Here is a 24669-nt window from a genome sequence, read left to right on the forward strand (position 1 = left end):
AATCTCGAACCAAAATCCATTAAATCAATAGTGGTATGTTATAGATAACGACTCATTAGAGATCTTGTTTTTTTGTGGCACCGTTATCCAACACGCAAGCTAAAATATCATCAGGTTGGTTCTTTGTGACTCATTAGCGAACAGTAATGGGTTACGAGCATGAGAAAAATGGCTGCCGCAGTGTGAATCACGTGCGGCGACAGAAACCGGCACGTGTGTCTCGCCACCGACCAGCCGCCGGGAATCTTTGTGGGCCCGACGTCGAGGTGCACAAAGTTCAATGCAGACCGATCAGCACACGCACCCATATTCGCACCTCGCGACGGGTGGCGACAGCCAAAAGTCAATTGGATCCCATCGAGTCGGTCAAAGCTGCGGAGGTCATTTCCTCGTTAGTGTCTCTCGGTGTTGGCCACCTCCTCCCACTTTTCTGAAACGGGCAGATTGCAATTGTATTTCTTTATTACTAATTCCCAATTTATGTCAGTTGACTGCATAATCATTCAATCAAGATCGACAGTTTGTTTCTATATATAGATCTTAATATCATAATTATTTTAATTATAAAACAAGATCTAACTTGTTAATTCTATGTAAATATCAGTAAAAAACAAGATCAAGTTGGAGAGTTGAGATTTTTCGATTTTTAGAGTACATTATGCAAATAACATTTATTGAATTTTTCATATTTGTATCAGATTTACAAGTTAACATAGCTGGATCTGCTTCCTCTCAAAATTTATAGAGAAAGTGAGACTTGATTAAGATAACGATTAAAGTTAAAAAATAATCAATATAAACTTTTCTTTTTGACAAAAGATAAGTCGTGAGATTCGATTTTAAAATTTTACTATCAACATTTAAGATCTCTACCAACTAAACTGACATCTTTTAAAACCAAATAATTTTAATAACTAAATTTGTCTTAGTTGCCTCTACATCTTGCATTCTTGAATTTTTAATTAACAACTTTAGAACATATATTAATTCATATTTTTTTATTATAATTTAATTAATGATTTTATGATTTTTTATTATGATTATGATTTATTTAATAACTTTATCAATCCATGAAATCGTTCAGTTATGTGATTCATTATAAAAGGGATGATATTTAATGAACAATTCGGTATCATTTCGGTACAAGATAAGTTGAGAGAAAATTATTTAAGATGATATATGTATGTACTAACGAAACCTCCGAATACAGTAATAAGAAAAGATAAAATAATTAATATTAATGACATAAAAAAAGATAAAAAAATAAAAAGATCTTAATAAAAACTATAAATATAAAATTTAAATACTCTAAAATTAACTAGATATATAATTATTTATCGATCTCAATGTTAATAAAAAAATTCATATGATTGACCCCATATATATATGCGCGCGTATATATATGGGGTCAATCACAGAATACTCTAACACTCACAGAATCCGTATACTTTATCATGTTTCAGTGTACTATCCTTACTATCTTTTCTTATCAACACGAGATGATTTTTTTTTTTATTTCTGTACATTATTTGTATGTGATGTTTGGTTTAATTTTCTATTAAACTATTCCTCATACTTTCTATATGTTTCTTTTATATCAATTCGGAAACAAAGCATAACAAGGAGAGAGAGAACAAAATAACGTGGATCTAACATTTTGACAAAAGAAACGATGACAAAAAGATAATAATATGAGACAAAATTTGGATTCAGCTTAGGAGGACTCATCAAACAATAAATTGATGTCATTAGAACTCCAAAAGAAACCATTTTGACAAGATAATGAACAAAATATTAATAAAAAAATTTCTATGAAACAGTCATTTTTGACCAATTGACATTGGCTAAAATTTGTAACTAATATAAGTTTTGTCATCTTAATGACAAAACAAATTGAGATTATCGTGCAAATCAGCCACATCATCATCCCAAATTGTGCTTTATGGTGGAGGGGAAATAAATAATCCTTAAGGTGAAGCTTATTAAAAATCATAAATTGTTTTCTAAAAGAAACTCACAAAGGTATTCACTTTTTTTTTTCTTTTTTTTAAGAAATCATGGATGTTCAAAGCACATGTAGATTCATTTTTGGGAATAATTTATGAATTATATCATGGAAAGAGATTATCATGGATTTGATTTAAAACTAGGAAATTGCTTCAAGTCCCATCTTAATTACTTAGATCTAAATTAAGTCAGCATTTAAGAAGCAATCTTAAAGGAGTCATATAATTAGGAATTCTGGAGCTAAACCTATCAGCTAAGGGTAGGAGCCATTGAATAAAGGAATTAAGACCACAGTGAGAAAAGATTATTCACATATAGTATCACAAGTACATCACAATAATCTCTCATGCAAATTGAAATTTTATTGTGATTCTCCTTTTTTTTCTTGTCAAAAATGTAGATATTGCAGAAACCATGAAGGTAAAGTAATCTTTTAGCAACATAAAATATATATTTTCTCAAACTCTATTCTGTTTTTTTTTTTCTAATGTTTTGTTATTTTTATGATTATATACTATTTCTATGTCTAAATTTTTATCTCAATCTAGGATGATTAATCCTGCTAATGCAATTATAGCATCCCTAATTTTATGCATTGTTTCTGTCTTTTATGCTCTTTCATTGTGTTCTTGATGCTCAAGGCAAGTCATTAGGTACACCTCTCCAATCTGGCCAAGTGCTGTTAGCTTTTTATATTCAGACATCCTCTATATTTCTGTGACTTCCATTATTATTCTTAAATCATACACCATAAACTAAACCATTCCGACCCACTTCTTTCCTCAGTTGTCTTGTTTTCTCTTGGCATACTCCTAAAGCCTAATACCTATTGACTTGACCTTCCATCATTACATCATCCAAGAGTAGGCAAAATAAATTCTTGCAAGTTGATCATATTTAAAATAAATATTCAAGCATAAGTGAATACTTTGCAACCATTTCATTACTTCCAAAAAAAATCTCTTTCTGAGTAGTTTACTAGTGATGCAACTCAAATCCGGTGACATCATAATAGACCAACTTATGAAACTTCGGATTCCGAGATAAGTCATGTCTTTGAAAGGTTAAACATAAACCATAATGAACTCACCAAACATACCACAGTACCCAACAACATGATTACGATAATTTAAAGCTTAAACATATACCATTGATACTATGAGAACTTGTGGGTTGATCAGAACAAGAACTAAGATAGCAAAATAGTGGTAGACAGTGTGTTTACCTTTTTAATCAATTTAAATATGTCTGAGAATGAAATCAACACGTAAATAATTTGAAGGAAAATAACTAAAAAAGAAAATAGGAAGTTGACTTAATAATCGAACCTCGACAGAATGTATCAACCACACAGTTACAAGGCCAATCAGCCACAATAGAAAGATGTCAGCATGCTCCATGTTGACTCATCAAGAGGTGCCAACATATAGCTAGGCTAATATGCCAATTAGAACAAAAGAAAACCATATATGCTTAAATGCACTAGCACTTGCCCATACCATTAAAGAAAAGTTCTTGATAGCAGCTCTAATTTTTAGTTTTAACCAAGCATACAGGAGGTGTCAATGATAGGTAATCAAATCAAAACAAAAAGTAGAGGCTTTAACAATGAAATTTCTTTGCATTCATCAGCTTCATAAGCAATGCAGAGGACTTCTATGCAAGCTTGAATATGTTAAAATAATTTCATTTAAATGGCACTATATGACATGAATTAAAGTATAGAAAATAAATGTTTTATTTATGCAAATTTCAAAGATCAATTAATGAGAATTCCAGAAGATGTTCATCCCAGGTAGAAACCAACACAAGTAGAAAATCTCTTCCATCGTTGCGAAGCATATGCTTACTTTGTGCATCATCTCATGTAACCTTTTGAGTTTTTCAAATGAAAGATCGTTTACATCCTTTTCTTCTTAAACTATGGTTATCTTTGCATTCCAATTCTTTGGAAATAATCTATAGATCTTCCTTAATAGATGAAAAAGATTTACTAAAAACTTTTAATACACTAACAATATCCAAGAATCTGGTAATATGTCATCGTCGACAGATTATTTTGGCATTATCATAAAATACTCGAAATCATACTCAAGTGAACTTAAGCGAGAAATTATCAAAGTATACCAAATATCAAAAGCAATTTCATATATATAAATCTTATTAAACTCATAATGTTTTCAAAAATTATTTTTAACAATAAACCATAAATCATGATTAAGTGAATGTAAGAAAACTCTCATTTTAAATATTTCAATAAGTATAATTTATTATATTAAATATGAAGGATGTGTAATCAAGTGTCTCTCTTGATTGTTAAAAAATAGTATTATTTTTTTTTTCTCTTTTTGAGTGTTAATCCAAATGAAAAAAAATTAGAATTTGATATTATATAAATTATTAGGATCTTAATGACATTGAGAGGGGAGGAGGGATAAATTAGTGATATAGTAAATTTTAATCAATTTTAAAATTTGATCGAGAAAAATATATATTAAAAACATGACTAACCAAATATTGATTATAAGTAGGAGTTGCAAGTAAAGTGAATAATAATACGAAACTGATCACGGTCAAAATTTAGAAAATACAAATTGATTTATAATAGTTTGATTTTTTTGACTTACATCCAACTCTCAATTCTTCTTCTCTTGAGGTTATTTTTTTTCATCTTCCTACTAATAGACAAAAATTAATTATTCTTCTTATAAATTTTTTATTTTTTAAGTTTAAAAAAGAATCTTCGTACTCATTCTTTTATAAGATATCTCTCACTTCTTATTGCTTAGATTAAAAAGAACCTTCATACTCCTTCATACTCATCCTTCGTACTCATGTTTATATGATAATTTTCTAGCATAATGTCTAATTCTCTGACTTAATATTTAGTTCTTTGGTGGTCCAAATATATAATTGAAGTATTTGGCTTAATAACACATTAATTTATCAAATTTATCAATTAATTTCATCATCAAAATATGAGATTTAACAATTAGTACTCCTTCGAGTCTCTATAGTCCACTACCACTATTATGCTCCTATTGTGAGTTAATTAATCAATATCTCATGACCTCCTTATATATATATAGTGATCCTCTAATGAAGCACAGATGTTAGCTATAAAATTTAAATCGATATTATTATTATGATTCTCATAGTGATCATAAACCGATTTCTATATAGCTCGCTTATATTATTCTTTTTGTTGGATCTAAATGGCTACATTAACCTTTGCCTACTATAAGGTTATTTCAGTCTTTTGATCTCAAATAGACTTGTGCATTATGAGATATCGTGATATCTATCAATTAAATATAATTTCAAATAAATTATTCTATCATCATAACTATTGTAGTTGCAATGGATATACTATTAATAATAGTGGTTCTCTAAACAATGTGCATGATCTCAAGCTTTATCAATTTAATAAATTATGATTATTTATGATCATTTGAGGATGTGGATTGGACCTAAAAGTAACAAAATAATAGTAATTAGCTATAATTATAGTTATAGACTATAATAATCATATTAAATACAAGAAAAAACTTTAAATAAAAACTAAATTAATAATAAAATAATTAACTTTAAGATGTGATTAGACCAAATTATCCCAAATTGAGTCTAAAAGTTCACCAATAACATTAACAGTATCCATTATCTAAACTTAAGAGAAACATACTAGTCATATATTATACCTCAGAATTGACCCTAAAAGTAACAAAATAATACTAATTTGATGTTAGTTCATAATAAATACTTGTAAACAATACTAAGTAGGTTTTAAGGTATGAAAATAATAATAGAATCATCTAATTATATTTTATTCATCTGAAATACAAGAAATAAATTAAAAAAAACTAAATTTATAACAAAGCAACTAATTATAAGCCATGATTAGGCCAAATTATCTTCAAATTGGGACTAAAAATGAGCTAATGACCCTAATTATGCATAAACTTAAGATACCAATCATATGTTAGGAAGATGTGATTAAACCTAATTACCCCAAATTTACCCTAAAGTAATAAAATAACACTAATTGATTATAATTAAACATTAGTATCATATTAAATATACAACAAGAATTCTAGATGGGTATTAATATATAAAAATTGATAATAGAATTATCTAGTTACATTTTATTCATATTAAATACAAGAAATAAACTTAAAAATAAATTCATATTCATATCCAAATTCTATTCAATTGCTCGTTCTTTTATTAATTGGAATCCGACTCGAGTTTAAACGGATCCGATAACCCTCATGCATCAATAGATCCGATCCGCTGTCATGCCTCCCCGCATCTGGACCGATTGAGACACTGCTGTCATTTTACTAACTGATTCGATTGCGTGTTTGGTGTATGCAAACTGACATTATAATTCTGAAAGGTAGAGGAAACCCCGTCTCCCTCCTCCCCTTCCTCGACGGATTAGGGCGTGGGGTTTCGACTCCAAATGGAGAAGGGCCCGAGGAAGGGCGAGACCATCGAGTGCAAGGCCGGCGCCGTCGCCCGTGTCGGCCTCGTCGTCAAGGGCAATAACCTCGCCCGGCGCCTCCCAGAAGCACCTCGTATTCCGGTTCCTCCACGACGCCTCCCGTTGGGCTATGTCCGACCTCGACACCTCCAACGGCACCCTCGTCAACGACCGCAAGATCCCGCCCTCCGCCCGCCCCCTTCCCGCTCTCCGACGGCGACACCGTTAAGATCGGCGAGGCCACGGTCATTGGCATTAAGATCCTCGCGGCGGAAAGGCTCGATTTTGTTTATGACGATGATGACAAGGAGAGGAGCGGGATGAGCCGGAGAATGGGGGCGACCGCGGAAGGGTGCGCCTCCTCTTCCGGTTGTGGAGGAAGAAGAAGTGGTTCGTGCAGAGGGAGGGGGTGGTCAAAGGGGGAAGGGAAGGCCGAGGAGGAAGGTTGATGCTTCTGCTTCTGCTTCTGTTGCTGCTGCTGCTCCTGCAGTTCCGGAAAAAGAAGAGGTCTCGGAACCCCCGGCTGCGGAAGAGAGCGTAGGAGAAGAGGTGACGGAAGTTGTAGAGGCAAAGGGGAGGGTGAGGGGAAGAAGGCATGTGACGAGGTATACTGCTGCTAAGGTTTCCGAGGACGAACAGGAAATGAAGGAATCTACTTCAGTTCACGTTGCTGATTCAGAAGCCGTTCAAGCTTCCGAAGCAGTTGAAAAGGGGAATGTAATAGTGGAAAGTGAGGAAGGTGGAAAATGGGAAGAACCAGCAAGGAGCAAGGGAAGAAGAAGAAGAAGAAGAAGAAGAAGAAGAAGAAGAAGAATTTGATCGAATGGATAAGTTTTTGCCTCTGATGATCGATGATGTTGCGAAGGAGATTATTGCGAGCTTGAGGGATAAGGCTCAGCGCTTTGATGAGTTTATTGCAACGAGTTCCACTTCTTGCTAATAAAGGTGTGCCAAAATTGACAACCCTTTCTCTTCAATCCTCATGAGCATATATTAAAATACATGTGAATTTTCTTTCCTTGCTAAGTTTTTTTTTTTAACTACATAAATAATAGTATCACTTGCAGATATTTGGGTGCTGAGTTATTATTTGTTAAAGAACAAGAAGACTATTTTTAAGTGCAATTTCTTATTCTCCAGTGGAAGCGTCCCCTAGGATTTATGCCAAATAAATATATCATGTTAAGATAAGAATAACTTAAAATGATATGTTTTGTTTTCCTTTCTACATGTTAGTTAGTTTTGGAATTTCATCTAGTGACTGAAGTTATGGTAGGAAATGTCTATCCCATTTTCATGTAGTTTGTTTTCATTGATATTATAATATTTTGTCCCTGTTGTCTTCTCTCCTTCACTGATTTAGGCATCAAAGAGATCGCATCGACCTGTTATGTAAAATCGCTAACAATCAAGTAGCGGCCCCGCTGCTAGGACGTAGCCATGCAACCACGAGACAACCCTATACCCGAGGACACTCGGGTGTTCCAATCCCAGGGAGAAACTTTGCAATCGGGAAGATCCTAGTCCGCCTATGTGGTCATCTTGAATTGGGGCCTCACCAACAGAACGGTTTTCGATCGATAAGCGGTCTCACCTCACTAAGTCTCTCACGTCAACCAGAAAGAGACACCTGGGTGAGCCTGTACTTTCGGTAGTGGACCAACTATGCCGACTCATTACTCGACGGTACTCATAACACCATCACAAAGTAAAATATACAAAATCACTAGACTAATATATTTATCTATGACTATCAAATTTTATTAGAGGTACTTTAGAATCACTAGAATCATTGAAATACGAGGAGATAGGATATTAATAATAGATAATGTATTATATATCTTATTAACTTCTTCTCCTACATTTATAGTAATTTTATAAGAATTTTAATTATATTATAATTCCAAGTTTATTTTCACTAAAAATAACATCACGATGAATGATTATTATTTTTTAATTATAGGATCATAAATTCTAAAAGTTTTTGTTTCATTATTATAGCTCACAAACATGCATTTAATACTTTTGTCATTAAGTTTTTTTTTAATAAAAACATGAAAATAAGCAACACAACCTATACCTTCCAATGAGACATATCATGCTTTTTGTAAAACCATAGTGTTTTACCAAATTATCTTGATGGAAAAGTGATTTAGCAAATACGCTATTGTACTCGTATCTTCTTCCCAAAAGATTTTTGATATTTATTTTTTAAGCATATATTTGGTTGTCTCGATCACAACTTGATTTTTGTGCTCTACTGCTCCATTTTGCTAAGGGTGTAACTTATGGTCAATTCCCTATGAATAATACATAGTTTGTTGCAAAAAGTGAAAAGAATTTTAGAAGTGAATTTAGCCCCTTTATCAGTGCCTAGAGTTTTAATAAAACAATTAATTTTTCTTTTTACTTAAGCTTTAAATATTTTAAAAATTAAAAAAGCTTTAGTTATTACTTTAAGAAAGTATACTCACCTCATTCTTGTGCAATTATTTATAAATAAAAAATATTTATTTTTACTGTATGAGATTATCTTCATAGGCTCACAAATATCTAAATACACAAGTATCAATCGTTCGTTAGGTCTCTAATAATGACTTGTGTGAAAATAATTTCTATTTTAATTTTCAAAAACACAAGATTCATAAATACTATCTTTATTCTTTTGATTTAATTGTTCTAGTTCACCATAATTCATATGATTATATTCGTTTATGCCATAGTGACAAGTAGTAGTGAGTGCATGATAGGAAAAATCAGAAAACAATAAAGAAAACATCATTTTTTTTATCATTCTCATAATTGCTATTAATTTTTTTTATCACAAATCAAATATTATTCATCTAAAAAATAACATAATAAAATTTTCTCATCAATTACCTTATACTAGTGATATTTTATTTTAATATAGCAATGAACATTGTATTATTGACATATTTTTTTATCAGATTTGATATTTACAATACTCATTTCTTTTCCTTCCAACTAACTGCTATTTTCAGTTTGCAATACAGACTTGATCAAAACATCACACTTTTGAAATAAACTTCTATTATTATTACATCCACAATCTAAAAATCAAACAAGTTTTAAACATTTATCATCATAGGCCACAATTTTTTTTTTAATCTTTTATATGATTTTTATCATGATCATTTGCTTGATTTTTGTTCTAATAATCTTTTTCAAGATGATCATTTTTTTGTAATGAGAGAAATTTTTAATTTTTTTAAATTATTAATAACATTTTTTAATATGTTTAATTTTTTTATAATTAAAATATCAATGAGTTTCTTTATTATCTTGTTGAAGTTCCTTTGATTTTTATAATTAAAATATTAATTAGTTTTTTTTATTCTTGTTCTGTTTCTCAAGTATCAAATCATTCATGGTCTCTATGATTTTAATCTCTTCCTTGAGATTTAGTTTGTGGATCTTCTTTCGACCCCTCTTTTGATCTATGAAGTTCCATCTAAAAATCAACTTTTTATTTATGAATCAATAATAAGCCCATTAATACATCAATAAACAAGGTACTTTTATTTTTAGATTTTTCTATAACAATAGATTTCATATCAAATTTTGAAGATAGATTTCTTAAAAAAAATTTCTACTACTATTTGATTTTTTTAATTTTTTGACCGAAAGATCTCATTTGGTTTACAATAGAAGAAGAGACTCTTGAGAAAAAAAAAAATATGATAGGCTTAGAATCTTTCATTATAAGAGTTTCAAACTCATGTTAAATAATTTAAAATCTTAAAAATTTTATCTTATTTGTACCTTTAAACATGTTTTTTAGGATTTTTCAAACATAATGTTAATGCTGATATGATTCGATAAAATATTGACTAATCTATTGTTTGTTGTGGCATGTAGAAGGCTCTTACATATTTGTATACATTTTTATTCATTTAAATTTTTTATCATCAATGATGTTGGGATTCTATTAATTATACTCAGTAAAATTATTTTCAACCAAATTTCATAGTTCCTATGAAATAATAAAGTTCTCATTTTAATGGTTGAAAATTAATAATTATCACATTTGAAGATAGAAAAAATTGATTAAAAATATTTATCCTAATATTTATGATACTACACTTGTTGGTTGTATAACTTCAACACAGAATGAGGAGTACATAATAGAAAGAATATTCTGGCTCTCCCAAAAGCTTCCAAGGCAAGAATTGACTGCCTACTATATCAGAGTAATTGCTTCATTTGAACCTAATAGAATGAGACAAGATCAAGTCATAATATGCTTCCAGCCTGAAATGGAGGAACACAGCTGTGCATGGGTGTGATGTAGTGACAAAATAAATCAAAGGAGTCAATCTGCACACTCACTGTAACATCCGTGGAGGAACACACCTATAACATATGGACCAAAGCTTGTCATGTAGATGAGTCACGATCGACTGTTTCTGCTAATATTCTCATGATTGTTTGAGGCCAATATTGATTTCTTGCATCATCCTTGGAAGACCAGTACATGTTTCTGGAAGTGCGAGATGGCATCACATAAAAGGTGCAACAGCATTCAGATGAGGATCCTCTTGGGAGGATCGAAGACAATAAAAACCGCACGCTACCTGTCATCTATCTTTCTATAATTTATCTTGACGTCAGAAGAGAACGGTGTTCATTTAGGTTCTCTTCATCTATACTAATTGTTTCTGTTCTCCGATCACAACTCTGATGGTTTCTTAGAGCAAGCAAATGGATGTAAAGAAAAGCCATAAAATCTTATCTTTACTGATCGCTGACAGTGATAAGCAAACGTTGAGTCACAAACTAAATGGGAAGTCGAAATGAAAGCTTAGTCCACACCTGACAAGCAAGGAGGAAATTGCCACTTATTCCCTGATGAATCGAAAGCAAACCAAGAAGAGGTAGCAGTACGTACGCCATCTCACGTAAGAACAGATAGAGATGCACTGGACTTCAGTGCTTTCTTTAGGTGGAGAAAGGCTTCTCTCAGGAGGGAAGCTCTTCCAGTGCAACCTCCTCCATCATGGTTCCATGGCCAAAGTGATGGAAGCCCTGCATCATCTCACAGTACTTGCAGGGCCTCACCACGGCCGTCGCGCCGGCTGCATGGCCGCCTTGCGGCTTCCTAGCGACGATCACCGAGTTGATGACCTCGTCGGCGGGGTGGTGCACCGTGAGCACCTCGAAGCCTTTCAGGTCCGCCGGCTCCACCACCGGGTACAGGAAGGCCCGAGCGCCGTGGGCGCTTCGCGCCACCAGGAGGGCACCGGGGGCCATGTGACGCGCAAGGTGGTCCACCACGCGGATCTTGTCGTCGTGGCCGATCCCCACCAGCGCCGCCAGGAAAACCACGTCATAGCCCCGCAGCGCGTGGGTCACGGCGAGGACGTCCTCGGTGTGGAACGCCATGCGAGCCGCCATGCCGGGGTCGCCCTGTACCAGGCGACGGGCCTGGTCGTTGGCCGTCGCGTCCAGATCGTAGTTGTGGAGCTCCGCCTCCTGCATGTGGCGCGCGGCCAGCACGACGGAGCTTAGCGGCAGAGGGCCGGAGCCGACGAACGCCACCCTGGCCGGCGGGCTTGCCACGTACCTCGACAGCAGGGAGTACTCCAAATGGCTCAACTTGAGATAGTTGGAGTAGTAAGGAAAGAGGCTCAAATGGTCGAGAGGATTGTCGAAAGAAGTCAGCACATCGGAGTAGTGGCTCTCCAAGAGGCCTTCAGCCTCGCCACAGAGCTTGATGAGCTTGGATCTCATGGCCTGCACCTCCGAGCTCAGCTTGACCACCTCTATGGGGATCACAGGGATGCATAAGTGGACCAGTTCAGTGAAGAGATTGTCCACATCCTCGGATGGGCTCAGGCTGGGGAGCTTTGAGATGCTGTCACAGATCTCTGAGATCCTTTGGACAAGCAGCTCTTCTTCGTTCCCCATGTTAGGCAAAGTTGGTGACCAAGAAGGCAAGACCAAGGCAGGCACACCTCTTCCACAAGCCCTGTGAGGGAGGAGGTGGGAGTGTAGATATGGCTGTGGACTGTGGGGGCAACACCTTGTGGAACCATCAAATATGGATGGATGGGAAAGAGATGGTCCTCCAACTGTGCCCACTTTGTTTGTCCTCTTTATACATCACATCTCAAATCTGCATTTTCTTGAAAGGGTAAATAGTAAAACTAAAATACTAATCTAAAACCTTACAATAAACTAACAATGCCTTTACCAGTCAACACCTTCAATATTGAACTCTTTTACTTTATAAAAATAATAATTCCTCCTTTTAAAAAAATAATTTCTAAATAATATTCAATGAGAACATAAATCCTAAGATTCCTGATACAGGTTTGGGTTTTTTAGTAATCGACAGCATGCATGGTTCCATCTAACATTTATGATTTTGATTAAGGTGATCAAGGTTTATTGTTTCTGATGTTATTATTATTACATGGATTAATCTACATAAATGTTTGCCTGTTAATCCATAGAGGAAGCTTTATATGTATGCCAATCTTGACAATTTCTTGGTAATGTTATTATGCTATTTTTAATGAATATTGCAGTCTCATTGTCCTTGATCAATCAACTAATTTAAAGCAAGATTTCTAGGCTTTTTGAATGCAAGTCATACATTTTCAATCACTACACTAAAAAGATAGTGGAGTTGAATGATCACTGAAGTAATCAATCAGTGGGTGGGAAGTGCTATCTCAAGTTGAGATGTATGCAGTAGAATAAAATTCTCAACGATGACACAAATAATTAACTTGTAATTCATATGCCAAATATGAACGAGATTTGATTATTTCACTAATTGAAAAATAACATTCCACCTTCGATTTCGATGATTTATGTGATTCTGAAAATGAGTCATTGATGATCTAAACAAGTTGAAAATTTTGTTTATTTGTGTCTTATTCTATTAGGATCAAATTCGATGATTTAAATTCTTCAAACTCTACGTGAGTTTATTTATTTTTTTGAATGTTTCTTCTGTTTACATTATTTAATTATCTTTTTTTTCTTGATCAGATGCATTGGAAAGAAGTCGTGCAACTGACCACTTTTTACAGGCGATTTAGATGCATTAGGTCACACATCCAATGGTTGATTTTGAGTGGGTAATATTGAGACATAGCTCGATCCTAAACAATGGAAATGAATACGACCAATTGCAATTAGCTTATGATTCTTTGTAATCTTGATTGGTTCATAGAATAAAGTTTCTCACGCAATTTATACAACGCAATTAGTGTCAACATAATTTTTTGTTGGGTTTCTTAATCCCCACATTTATCGCAGCATTCACACAGCACAAAGCCCCTAAGCATCAGCTGAGGTTTCTGTCTGTTTACACCTCCATTCTTTGGTACCATTTGACGACCCCTTGATTACCTACGTAAATGGATGGATAGATTCAGGTTATTCATGTCTCTGTATGCCTGCAAACTACTGCTTAGGCAATGCAGTGATTTGACATGGCCAAGTTACTTTGAGCTCTCCAGAGATGTAGAGATGCCGAACATGTGCTACGCTCCACCAAGTTGGATTTTGAAAGATGTGTAGTTGATCATATTCTGGTGAACAAAAGCTTTTATGATCACCATCACATGGTATCAGAAAAATGGAAGAGGGTTACGGAGAAGGCATACGCACTGAGAGCTGCCAGTTTTTCTGTGAATAAACAAGGTTGCCGATGAGCACATAGTGATGAAAGAGCATTTCAAGTCAGATGTATTCTCTGGCAAAGCATCGAGTATCCTTTTAGGACAATCGATCTAAACAGTATCTAATGATAATGTGGACACAGAGGTAGGTATTTAGCTATGAGATCTTGTCATCCACAGATTTTGATTCTTTCAATTCTTAAATAAGTTGGGAAGTGATGGTTAGTGATGTCGTTAACTATCAATTAACTTGTTAAAAGCGAATCTAAAGTCGATCCATGATCATGGCTGACGCACAAACTCAACTCCACTTTTCTGTGTTTATATTGCATAGGAAATTAACATCATCATGGCTTGATGTTCATATGCTTCAGAAAAATAGTGCTCCGAAACCCTTTCTAAACAGGATTTATGCATCCAAGTTAATTACATAGCCATTAGAAAGCTCACAGAGAAAAGGTTACTTCGAGATATGATGGTTAATTACATAGCCTGGTCTCATGGGCCAACTCTAAGGTGAGGTAATTGGAGTCAATTTGCCACCAAATTCCTAATCCTCAACTTTTCATTGATGATCACTTTAGGTAAGGCTAGTGTTGGCTCCTAGATATGATTTAAGAGGCATAAAAAAAGATTATTGAAAAAGACATATCATGTCACAAAAATTCGTATCATCAAAGAAAGTGAAAAAAACTCATTGCACTGCACTTGCTCCTTCTCATGATCACCATCATCTTTTTGACTCAGACCTCTGTGATGTTGGGCACTCATTGGAGATGCCTCAACGAGATGGACACTCTGCTTTGGAATATGTGACAGTTGGTGGGTGATGCTGCACCTGATTTAGTCAATTTTGGCCACTATCTTCTAACGCGACTACTCGACGCAGGGATTGGGAGATGTGATCATTGACGACTTCTTTTTCCTGCTATTGTCATCATACCAATCGAAAGCAGTGGCTAAGATTCCGATGGCTATTGCAAATCATCAAGAGGCAATATATTTTCGAAGGGGACGAAGCCGGAACCACAAGAACACGGTATACCATATTCCTGATTTGTAGAATTCAATGATAGGAAAAATGTGATCTTGCTTGGTACACCAATCAATTGAGGATCCTAAATAATTGAAGCACATTATAGTTGGTTGTTGTTGTTCTTCTTCTTGTTGATTGATCACATCAAAGTTCAAGTAGAATTAAGCAATTGGTACACCAGTCACAATCGTCAGCAGAAGAAAAATAGAGACTTCAACAAATTTAGCACAACCAGAGCTCGAAATGAAATCTTGCTGAAGACTAAACCATCTACAAAAGTAGCATCAAAGTTCCGCGTGAATTTAACATAAACTCAGGAAGGATTGAGGAGAAAGCTGGTGAATCTTAATTAATTTAGAGACAAAAGACAAGATCAAGAAAAACTCTCACTCAAACTTGAATCTATGTTATCATCTCGAGGCCTAGGGAATAAATTCCATTTGGAAGAGAAATATGACACAAGCAAATGGTTATCCTAATCAGTAGAGTCCTTTGAATCAAAACTAACCCATGCACCACCGGAAAAACAAAAAAAATAGTCAAACATTGCATTGTCAGTACAAAACACAAGTAACAGATGACCTGAATAAGAGAACACTCACAGTGGAGTGTTCCTGTCAAAGCTGTCACCAGCTTAAAGAAATAAATTTTCAATAGCAACAGGAAACTCTTGTATCAATGGACCCCACAGTTAATGGTGTTCATCACTTCATCAACAGGTATGTTCAGTAAGATAAAGCATAATGCAGAACTATATGATATACCCATGACACCGATAACTACAATATAACAGTACCACTTGTTTCAAAAGAGTCTCAAGTTTCAGAATCTTCTGAATTTTCATTCACACTTTCATAATAACCATTTAGTTCACTAGCGCTCTGATACACGATATCTTTTCCTGTGTTATATGCGTCATCAGAGCCAGAACCCCCAGTATCAGTGAAAAAACTGGTATTTTCTTCTGGTTGGACAGAATGAAGCAAGTAATCTAATCCATTTACAACATCATATACCATCAATCCTATCCTTCCTCCAATCCAGCTACCAAGATGACTTCCCATAAGATAACCCAATCTTCCCAGTCTCTGCTCACCATGGTAACCAACTGCATAGGCCCCAGATAAAGTACCGGTACCTCTGAGGAAGCCCTCTGTCAAGGTTCCTCCAAAGTATAAGGCTTCAAAGAAGTCCCACCCTGATGATATGAGTGGACCTGTAATGCGCTTGGCTTGCCTGGAAGCCTCCTTTGCAGCTTTTGTGCCAGCTTTCTGAGCCTTCTTTGCAGCCATGCTTGCGGTCAGACCTTCTGTCAAAGCTTCAGTCAGAGCAATCTCTGTTTCTCGTTGTCTTATTCTTTCAACATGTGCACTTCGGATGTTGTACGCATAGAGTTTGACACCCTCTTTGACTACACAGGAAAGACTCCCAGATCCCATGTCAAAACAATTCAAAAATGTGAACTTTCCACTTTTGGATGCAGCTTCTTCTCCAACAAATTCCCTGAATTTCTCCGCTGCAATAGCAGTACAATGACTGGCAATAGAGATGTGTCTATGCAATACTTGACCACATATGAAGCAAAAGATATCATGGAAGATATTATAGTTATAGAGTTAACAACGCGAAAAGTATTTCTATAGAGCTTTTTTTGCTGGTTCTGAAGCAATGCAATAAATCTACAATGATATGAAACATAGATCAGAGATAACTTAAGAAAGATGGATTTACTGTCATAACCAAGAAGCCAATTGGCCAAACAATGTGTATGGAACATGTATGTGAAGCACTGGCCTGGATGGACTAAAGGCTGCAAGGAATGCTGGTTCTACTCGCGTTCAAGTTGAATCTGACTCCAGTGTTGTGAATGGGGCTGTTAACAGTGCTACACCTCCTTGACAAATTGCTAATCACATCTGAGACATTCAACACATTGCTCTTACCTTATGTTCTATTTCTTTCAAAAACACCTATAGGGAGATTAATATGTCCACTAACTGACTGGCTAATTTTGCTGACTTCCAAGTCCACTTTTTTGTGGAAAGAAAGTTTCCATTCTGGTCTTTCCATGCTTATTTCCTTTGATGAGAAGGATATCTTTTGTACTCCAGATTTGAGTTAATAAAGTTTCTATTTTACAGCGAAAAAAAAAGATGTATAGAACATGTGTTATCTACCATGCCTCAAGAATACTCAAACCCAAATTGTTAGTAATTAGCAAATCAAATCATATATAAATTTTAATCTTTTCCCATCTTTGAATAATTAGGATCTGCCACTTCCCCACTGATGTTTGCCTGCCATTTTCTTTCTTTATTTACTCTTGACATTCTCATCAGGGACTAACATGGAGAAATTTTATCCTTGATGCTCTTAAGATAGTTGTCATCTTGTTGTATAATCCACAATAAAAGGCCTTGCATGAATTCTCCAGGACCACTTGTCTTGCATAAATGATTTGATACCATATGCCAGAATCTAGGTGACCTGCTCAATAACTTATGTTGAACGGCCCATAAACAACATAGCTCAGAAATGTTAGTGTTAGTTACTTGTTAGCAATAAGAGAATCCAATCATCTAATCCTTAACTGATGATGTAGTATTCTGATTTAAAACAAATACGAGCAAGAATCATTTAGACATCAGGAAATTGCAAGTCAGGTATCCCATAGATAAAATAGACACTTAGCAATTAAAGCCAAGTTAACATAATGAGGAATCTTGCTTTATTTTTTAGAATCTTTTCAACATACTTCACAGTATCAGCAGATTCTAGTACGACATAATTAGTATTGTTCAAGAATAGTCCAATTCTGACCGACTCTTAAGACTTATATAGTTGGAAATTGGTGGGAAATTGCTCAAGTTTTACAATATTACTAAATCTGAGTTCCTAGAAAATGAAGATCTCATAATTCCCCGTGTACCACCAATGTCATAGTCTCTGCAATCATTTTCATTAGCTGCTACTAGACTCAAAACTTTAGCTGATGAAACACATGTATCATGAACCTTCCATTTCTAGTCTCTTCAAATTTGACAGATCACAGTAAACCAAGCCCAAGAGTTTTAGGCTAAAATTTTTATTATATCTATGACCTAAAGCTATAAGACGACAAAAAGTAATAGCGGCTTGTTGCAACAAATTAAAAAGTGCTGAAGTTCAATGTTAGGGATTTGACTGTTCTTTTTACCAACATATTATGTTAATAATTCCTAGATATAAGGAGTATTTGATAGCCAATGCCAGGCTAGAATAGAAGACCAATTAAACAAATAGGTTAGTCATCCAGAAAATGAGAAGCTGAGATGGAGAGAGAGAAATCCACCACCGTCCTTATGCTTACATCTCTCCTACTAGGCACACAAAATGGGTCCTAAAGACAGGAGAGAAAGAAGCAATTTTTGTATAAAATGTCCTACACGATGGCCAATCATACACCATAGTAATTGACTCAATTAGTTACATGAAAACAGTTACAGATGTTGCAATTAATAAACCAAGTCAAAGAGTGAGTTGCATCTTTTCAACTACACAAGGACTTATGTTATGCACACAAACCTCATTATACAGCGGCATTAACTTGTAAACATGTTCAGAATTGATTTAAATTTTAGATTCTCCCCCAGCAAAGAATTTCATGTTGCTAGTTTCTGCAATTTTAAAAAATTTCAGCAGTTTCCACAAATTTGTTAGTTTATGGAGATACCAGCCATTTTAGGTTAAGTTTCAATTTTTCAATCAATTTGAATAGAATCAAATTCTTTTTTATTGAGTATGTAATTCTTGAATGGTGAAAATTAAAAATTAACTAAAGGGTGTCTATAAATGTGTTGCATGGATTGGTTCCACATCCAAAGTAAGAGTAGCATTATGATGGTGATTAAGGGTTGATGGTACAACATATAATAACTTGATTTTAGGAATTTGAGCTTCATGGTTCTGAGCTGATCACATTCAAGTTACTAGGCTAGTGGGCCTATTGAGTCAAGTCATGCTAATTGTTACCAAAAGGCATGTACTATCTTGGGAATGAAAGGCCATTGATGAGTGGATCAAAATAAAAAGACCAACATGTACATGGTGTAAGGAGCACATCATTACATAAACTACCACTGGTCTTTTAAGTCCTTGGATGCTACCTACAAAAGCAATTGTTCTGAAATTGTGTAATTTTGTTATTCCCTGATGAGGAGATTAAGTCATTAACTGGTAGGGATTTTAATGCTTTGATTAATCTCACATCAGAAGTGGAGAAGAGGTTAACCACCTACAGATAACTATGCTTAAATAGTTCATGCCTAAGGGATTTAGGCCCACTGAATCTAAATTATCAAGGATAGTGGGCCTATCAGTCTATGACATAATAATATCCTCGTATCAAAAATTCACGATAGGTTGGAATGGTATATAAACTAAATGGGTCTATCACCAACAACTAAGGCTAAAGCATTTGAAGGCTCATGGTTCTGGGTCCATCATATCCAAATTACCAGGCCAATGGACTTATTAAGTCCAGTCATGACAATTAATATATGTGTTCCCTCCCTTCTCTTTCTCTTACACACGCACTTTACCATTCTGTCTTTAAGCCAATTACAATCTTACCAAAATAATATAATAAAATGATAAAGCCAATGTACCAAGTTCCCACCAACACAGGATCAGAGAAGGGTCATACCGTGTAGCCTTGCCCCTACAAGAACATAGGTTGTTTCCGTGACCCAAGTCCTAGTCATCCTAGTCACAGTGGAGTAACTTTATTGTAATACCAAGGTTCACCCTCTTATCCTCCTACTGTACTGCTATAATTATTTGTCTCGATCTAATTTGAATCTATGGGTTTGTGGTTTTGATCAATGTGGATCATTAGGATTGAATCTCAAAAGTATTTTTATCAACATCTCAGATGTTGAAGTGTTTAATCATAGTTTATGTTATATGTATAGCAATGTGATAACTGAGAATCGGCTGAGCATATTATAATAATTAAAATAAGATTTCAGGCTTTAGAACCACTGATGTCCTAAAAGGGCAGCCCAATACAATACATGAGGAAAGCAACTAATATCCAAAATGTTATTTATAAAAAACAACAAGCAATCGTCATTCTTGGAACTCTTCACCTGCACAACTATAACGCAGGCAAATCTCAATTGTGGCGCACAACAAAATGAAGCTAAAGTTTTACATGAAATGCAATATTTTAATCATCGTTTTAAAAACTAATACAATACTAATTTCAATAAACTATCGAACCAATATGGTGCAGAGATACTGAATGGTATATCAACATGTACCTGCTGATTTCACTTAGGTAACCAGAAATCCCAAAAACTTAAGCTGTTAGGAAAGGATACAATGTATGCTTTAACATATCCTCTCACGAGCAAGATGGTTAAGCTTGACATATGAACAAAGCCCGAGTAGATGACGCAAGCTTAAATGAGAATGGGCAGTGCCCGAATAATTTTAATTAAGAACTGTGAAAGATGCGGATATAAAATTCGAACTCATGACATGCTATGATGTAATTTTAAAGATATGATTGGTAACTAGAAATGCCAAAAGCTTGAACAGTTAAGAAAGGGGACTTTAACAGTAATAATGGTACATGTTTGATATCGATGCTTGACCAGATCTATAAATACAGTTGGTACATACTAGTCCAACACGGCCTTTTAAACTATGATTTAAAAAGGTTTGAAGGATACTACCAGGTTAAGTTAGCCCATGGGCAGGGGTTTCAGACCTCAGCCCCAAGAGTCTAATCTGGGTCGACTACCAACCAGGTCAAAAGCCGATCGAGTTGCATCACTTTATTAAAGGTTGGTTTCGTGTCACTTATCTATATATGCCATTCTTGCTTGGCCATTGATTTCGGATTAAGTCTGCTTAAGGAGGTTCTTCACTCCAACAATAAGCAACCAAAAGAGCACTGCTACAAGCAACATTTACAACACAATATATGCACTAGATGATCACTAACATAGGTTACTTGCTGCATATGACCGCAAGAGACGAAATCTTCTTACGTTTCAAGTGACAGAATCAAGTGAGATAGTGAAGTGTTTGTGCCCCTGCATTCTAAAGAGATCAGGGAGAGACGGGTTCCTGGCGGACCTTTCATGACCTTAGGTTAGGGAAAGAAGTATTTTGATCTCTTATCTGTAATTTCCTTCTATCTACCTACCCTCACACCTCTTCCCCAGGGGAAAAAATGGCGGTGATCTCCACCCCTTGAAGACGAAATGCTATCAAGAATCCGGAGGCAACGACCGCCAACAGGGCTACTTCTTGCAGCACCTGGGGCCGCACGTCCAATCAAAAGGAGAAGAGCCAAACAAGCCACAGAAGCTTATGTTCAAGACATGGAAGGGGGAACACATAAATCGAGCATAAAAACAAGATAAAAGAGATGGAATCAACGCGGACCTGCCATGCTGAGAGCGATGAGACCACCTACGAGTAACAGGAGCTGGACCCGCGGGCTGTGGAGATCCATCGTCGTCGCCGGGGCGAGCTACAACCCCGATCCCACCCGGCCCGAACTCGATGCAATTCGAGCTCGCAGGTAACGAGGGTTTGTTTGAGCCTGCGGTTCATTAAATTTGAGCGTTCGGACCTGAAGCAAGCTGCGGTTCGTCGCCGGCGCGTCACTCCAACGACTGGGTCGAGGAGACGGAAAGGAATATTGTAGGCCCTTCTGGAAAGTGAGGGTGAGATGAGGCATGCCAAGTGGAAAACATATGTTGTATGATTTCAATAACGACGCATGCATTGGAAATTAACAAATTAAAACAAGAAGATGAAGCATCCTTTCATCATAGCAAGCAGAAGAATATGACGATAATAATAATAATAATAATTATTATTATTATTATTTAAATAGAGTCATTATGGTCTAATTATGGTCTAATTATTATTATTATTATTATTATTATTTTTAAATAGAGTCATTATGTTTTCGTTCAATAACAGAAAAACATTATAGCTGGCTATTATCTCACCCTTTTATTATTATTTTTATAATAAATAAATGTAAAATTTATAATATTTTTTCAAAAAATATAAACCAAAATTTGTGATTAAGTGGAAAAAAAGGATTTATATCTTTCTTGTGAAATATACCAAAATAATATTGATTTTGATCCAAAATCTATCAAAATTTCTCAAATAAATCATTTTTATTAAACCTAAAAATGTATAGTAAATTAAAAAATTAAGATTAATAAAAATGTAAACTAATTGAATATGGATATAATATTTTTCTTTGTTTCTGAACTAAGACATTATAGATATATTCATGAACACTATCGATCTGGTGAAGTAAAAAACATTATGAAAATACTGTAATTATCTGTTCCAGTAATAGATTGATTCAGCTGGTAGAGTTTCAGTCGGAAAAGTTATTTTATGATAGTAAGGCATTTTAAGTATTTTAAAAGGTACGATAAGAATTTTGAAAATAGGGGCACTATTCAAATAAAGCCTAAAATAGGGATTCCCTAAAGATCACTCCCTTTTTTTTTTCTTGTCATTCTTCCATGATAAATGAACACAAAGATATATACATCAATTTAAGATTAAATGGAGAAAAAGAAAAAAATTATTGTTCATTATTTTAAATATATCAAAATCTTTTAATTTCATTCAAACCCGCTCAAACTCTTATATAGATCATTTTAATAAAGTTGGTAATTTATAATAATATGAATTTAAAGTTCTTATAATGTTCTTGAATAAAATCATAATATTATTTCTTGATAACAAAAAAAATCATAACTTGGCAATGTTTCACTATCTTTTATTATTTTTTTAGTAAATAAACATATATACTATAAGCTTTTCTAAAATATATAGACATAAATTTAAAGCAAAGTGAAAAAACGAGGAATTATCAACCTTTAATATATGCCAAAATAATCCTAATTTTCATCGAAAACACTCAAATAAATAATTTGACAAATTCAAAATGCATAATAAAATTGATAATTGAGATTGGTGGGGATACAATGTTTTTTGTTTCTAAACTAATACATTGTAACTTGATATTATCTCACACTTTTTATTATATTTTTTAAACAAATAAACATAAATGTTATGAGGTTTTTATAAAATATATAGACCTAAATTTAAGATTAGGTGAAAAAAAAGAGGATTTATAGTCCTTTATTTTGAAATATACTAAAATAAATCTTTTTAATAAAAAAATCATTTATAAAATTCCAAATAAACAATTTTATGAAATATAATTCAAAAATATTTTTATAATATTTAAAGTTGGCGAGAATTTAAACTAACCAAAGTCTATTGTAGTTTTCTGAATAGATTTATAACATTGAAGAACACTATAAGTTCATTAAAAAATCTTTGAGTAACCGAAGGCATTTTATCGATGGTGTCACAAACGTTGGGACTGCCATCTTAAATATGTGATTAATGTCATTCAATCTAAGCTAGTAGATGACACATGAGGTAGAATCAATCAGGAAGTTTTTATTATAAGCATGGCTTGAAAAGTTTAGAACCAGATTTTTTGCTCCAATATTATTTTACTTTTTTGTTAATTTTATTCCATTTAAAAATTTAAATCTAAGACATATATTTATATTTTTCACATTGTATCTTATGGTATTACTTGCGTTGCACCAACACACGTCAGTATGTATCGTCAAGTGGTGAAAACATATTAACTCATTTGTTCGCTAAGAAGATACCATTAAATGGAATTATTGAGCATATTTTTCTTTTTCAACAGTCACAAAGGGTTGGGGTGGATGTTATTTGTAGAGCATTACTACACGCATGTCATGTTGTGAGGGCATAGGTATTAACTATCAACTTAGTCGACAAATACATGAATACAAGTATGTGAGGTGTCTAAGTATGCAAAAGCTCTTATGCTTTACGAGGCTTAGTGTGCAGTTCTCGATCAGAGCATTCCACATTTAAGCATTTAAACAAAGTAACAGTGGTGGCTTGAGATTTTTATCATGATAATAAACATGGTCAACGTGACTTGTTGCTTTTATCTATCTAATGCCTTTATAATTGAATAGTTATTCATTAGCCATGCTTTTATTCCCAACAACAATAACAACAATAATAAGTCATAATATTGTTACTTCTTTTACATTGATATTGTTGTAAGAAGCTTTTTTATTCATGGTTCCTTTTTAGTATTGATAATCTCCTTATTATTCATAATTCTTTAAAAAAATATATTATTTTATTATCTACAAATCAATATTATAAATTTTATCCTTTTTTTTCATAATTTCACACTCTCTGTCAATCTTGTTCATTGCTCCCTATCGACGTAGACACTCCTCCCCTTATGTCCGATCACAATCATTATTCCTTTGAGATCGTTCATCGAGAAAGAAGAAAAAGACAATGAGGGTCGATCGACCTCAATTAGAAAAAAGAGGAGGAGAATATTTCCATCCATTTAAAAATATTAAAAAAAATTAAATAAGATT

The 24669-nt window shown here is 34.2% G+C and overlaps 2 protein-coding genes and 1 pseudogene across 2 annotated transcripts; 1 reads left to right on the forward strand and 2 right to left on the reverse strand.

The window, feature by feature from the left end:
• Positions 1-146: 146 nt before the first annotated feature.
• LOC135611587 (uncharacterized) lies at positions 147-7551 on the forward strand (annotated as a pseudogene).
• Positions 7552-11219: 3668 nt separating this feature from the next.
• LOC135612843 (nicotianamine synthase 3-like) lies at positions 11220-12586 on the reverse strand. Its single transcript, XM_065109581.1, has one exon. It carries the CDS (start codon positions 12416-12418, stop codon positions 11471-11473), a length of 948 nt encoding a protein of 315 aa, XP_064965653.1. The 5' UTR covers positions 12419-12586; the 3' UTR covers positions 11220-11470.
• A 3329-nt stretch (positions 12587-15915) lies between these two features.
• On the reverse strand, positions 15916-21829 carry LOC135612844 (uncharacterized). Its single transcript, XM_065109582.1, has 2 exons — positions 21620-21829; positions 15916-16697 (listed from the first exon to the last, which is right to left on the reverse strand). The coding sequence occupies exons 1-2, from the start codon at positions 21687-21689 to the stop codon at positions 15997-15999; spliced, it is 771 nt and encodes a 256-aa protein (XP_064965654.1). The 5' UTR covers positions 21690-21829; the 3' UTR covers positions 15916-15996.
• Positions 21830-24669: the final 2840 nt, after the last annotated feature.

The sequence above is a fragment of the Musa acuminata genome, chromosome BXJ2-5 (assembly GCF_036884655.1).
Source record: "Musa acuminata AAA Group cultivar baxijiao chromosome BXJ2-5, Cavendish_Baxijiao_AAA, whole genome shotgun sequence".
Classification (NCBI taxonomy): Eukaryota; Viridiplantae; Streptophyta; class Magnoliopsida; order Zingiberales; family Musaceae; genus Musa; species Musa acuminata.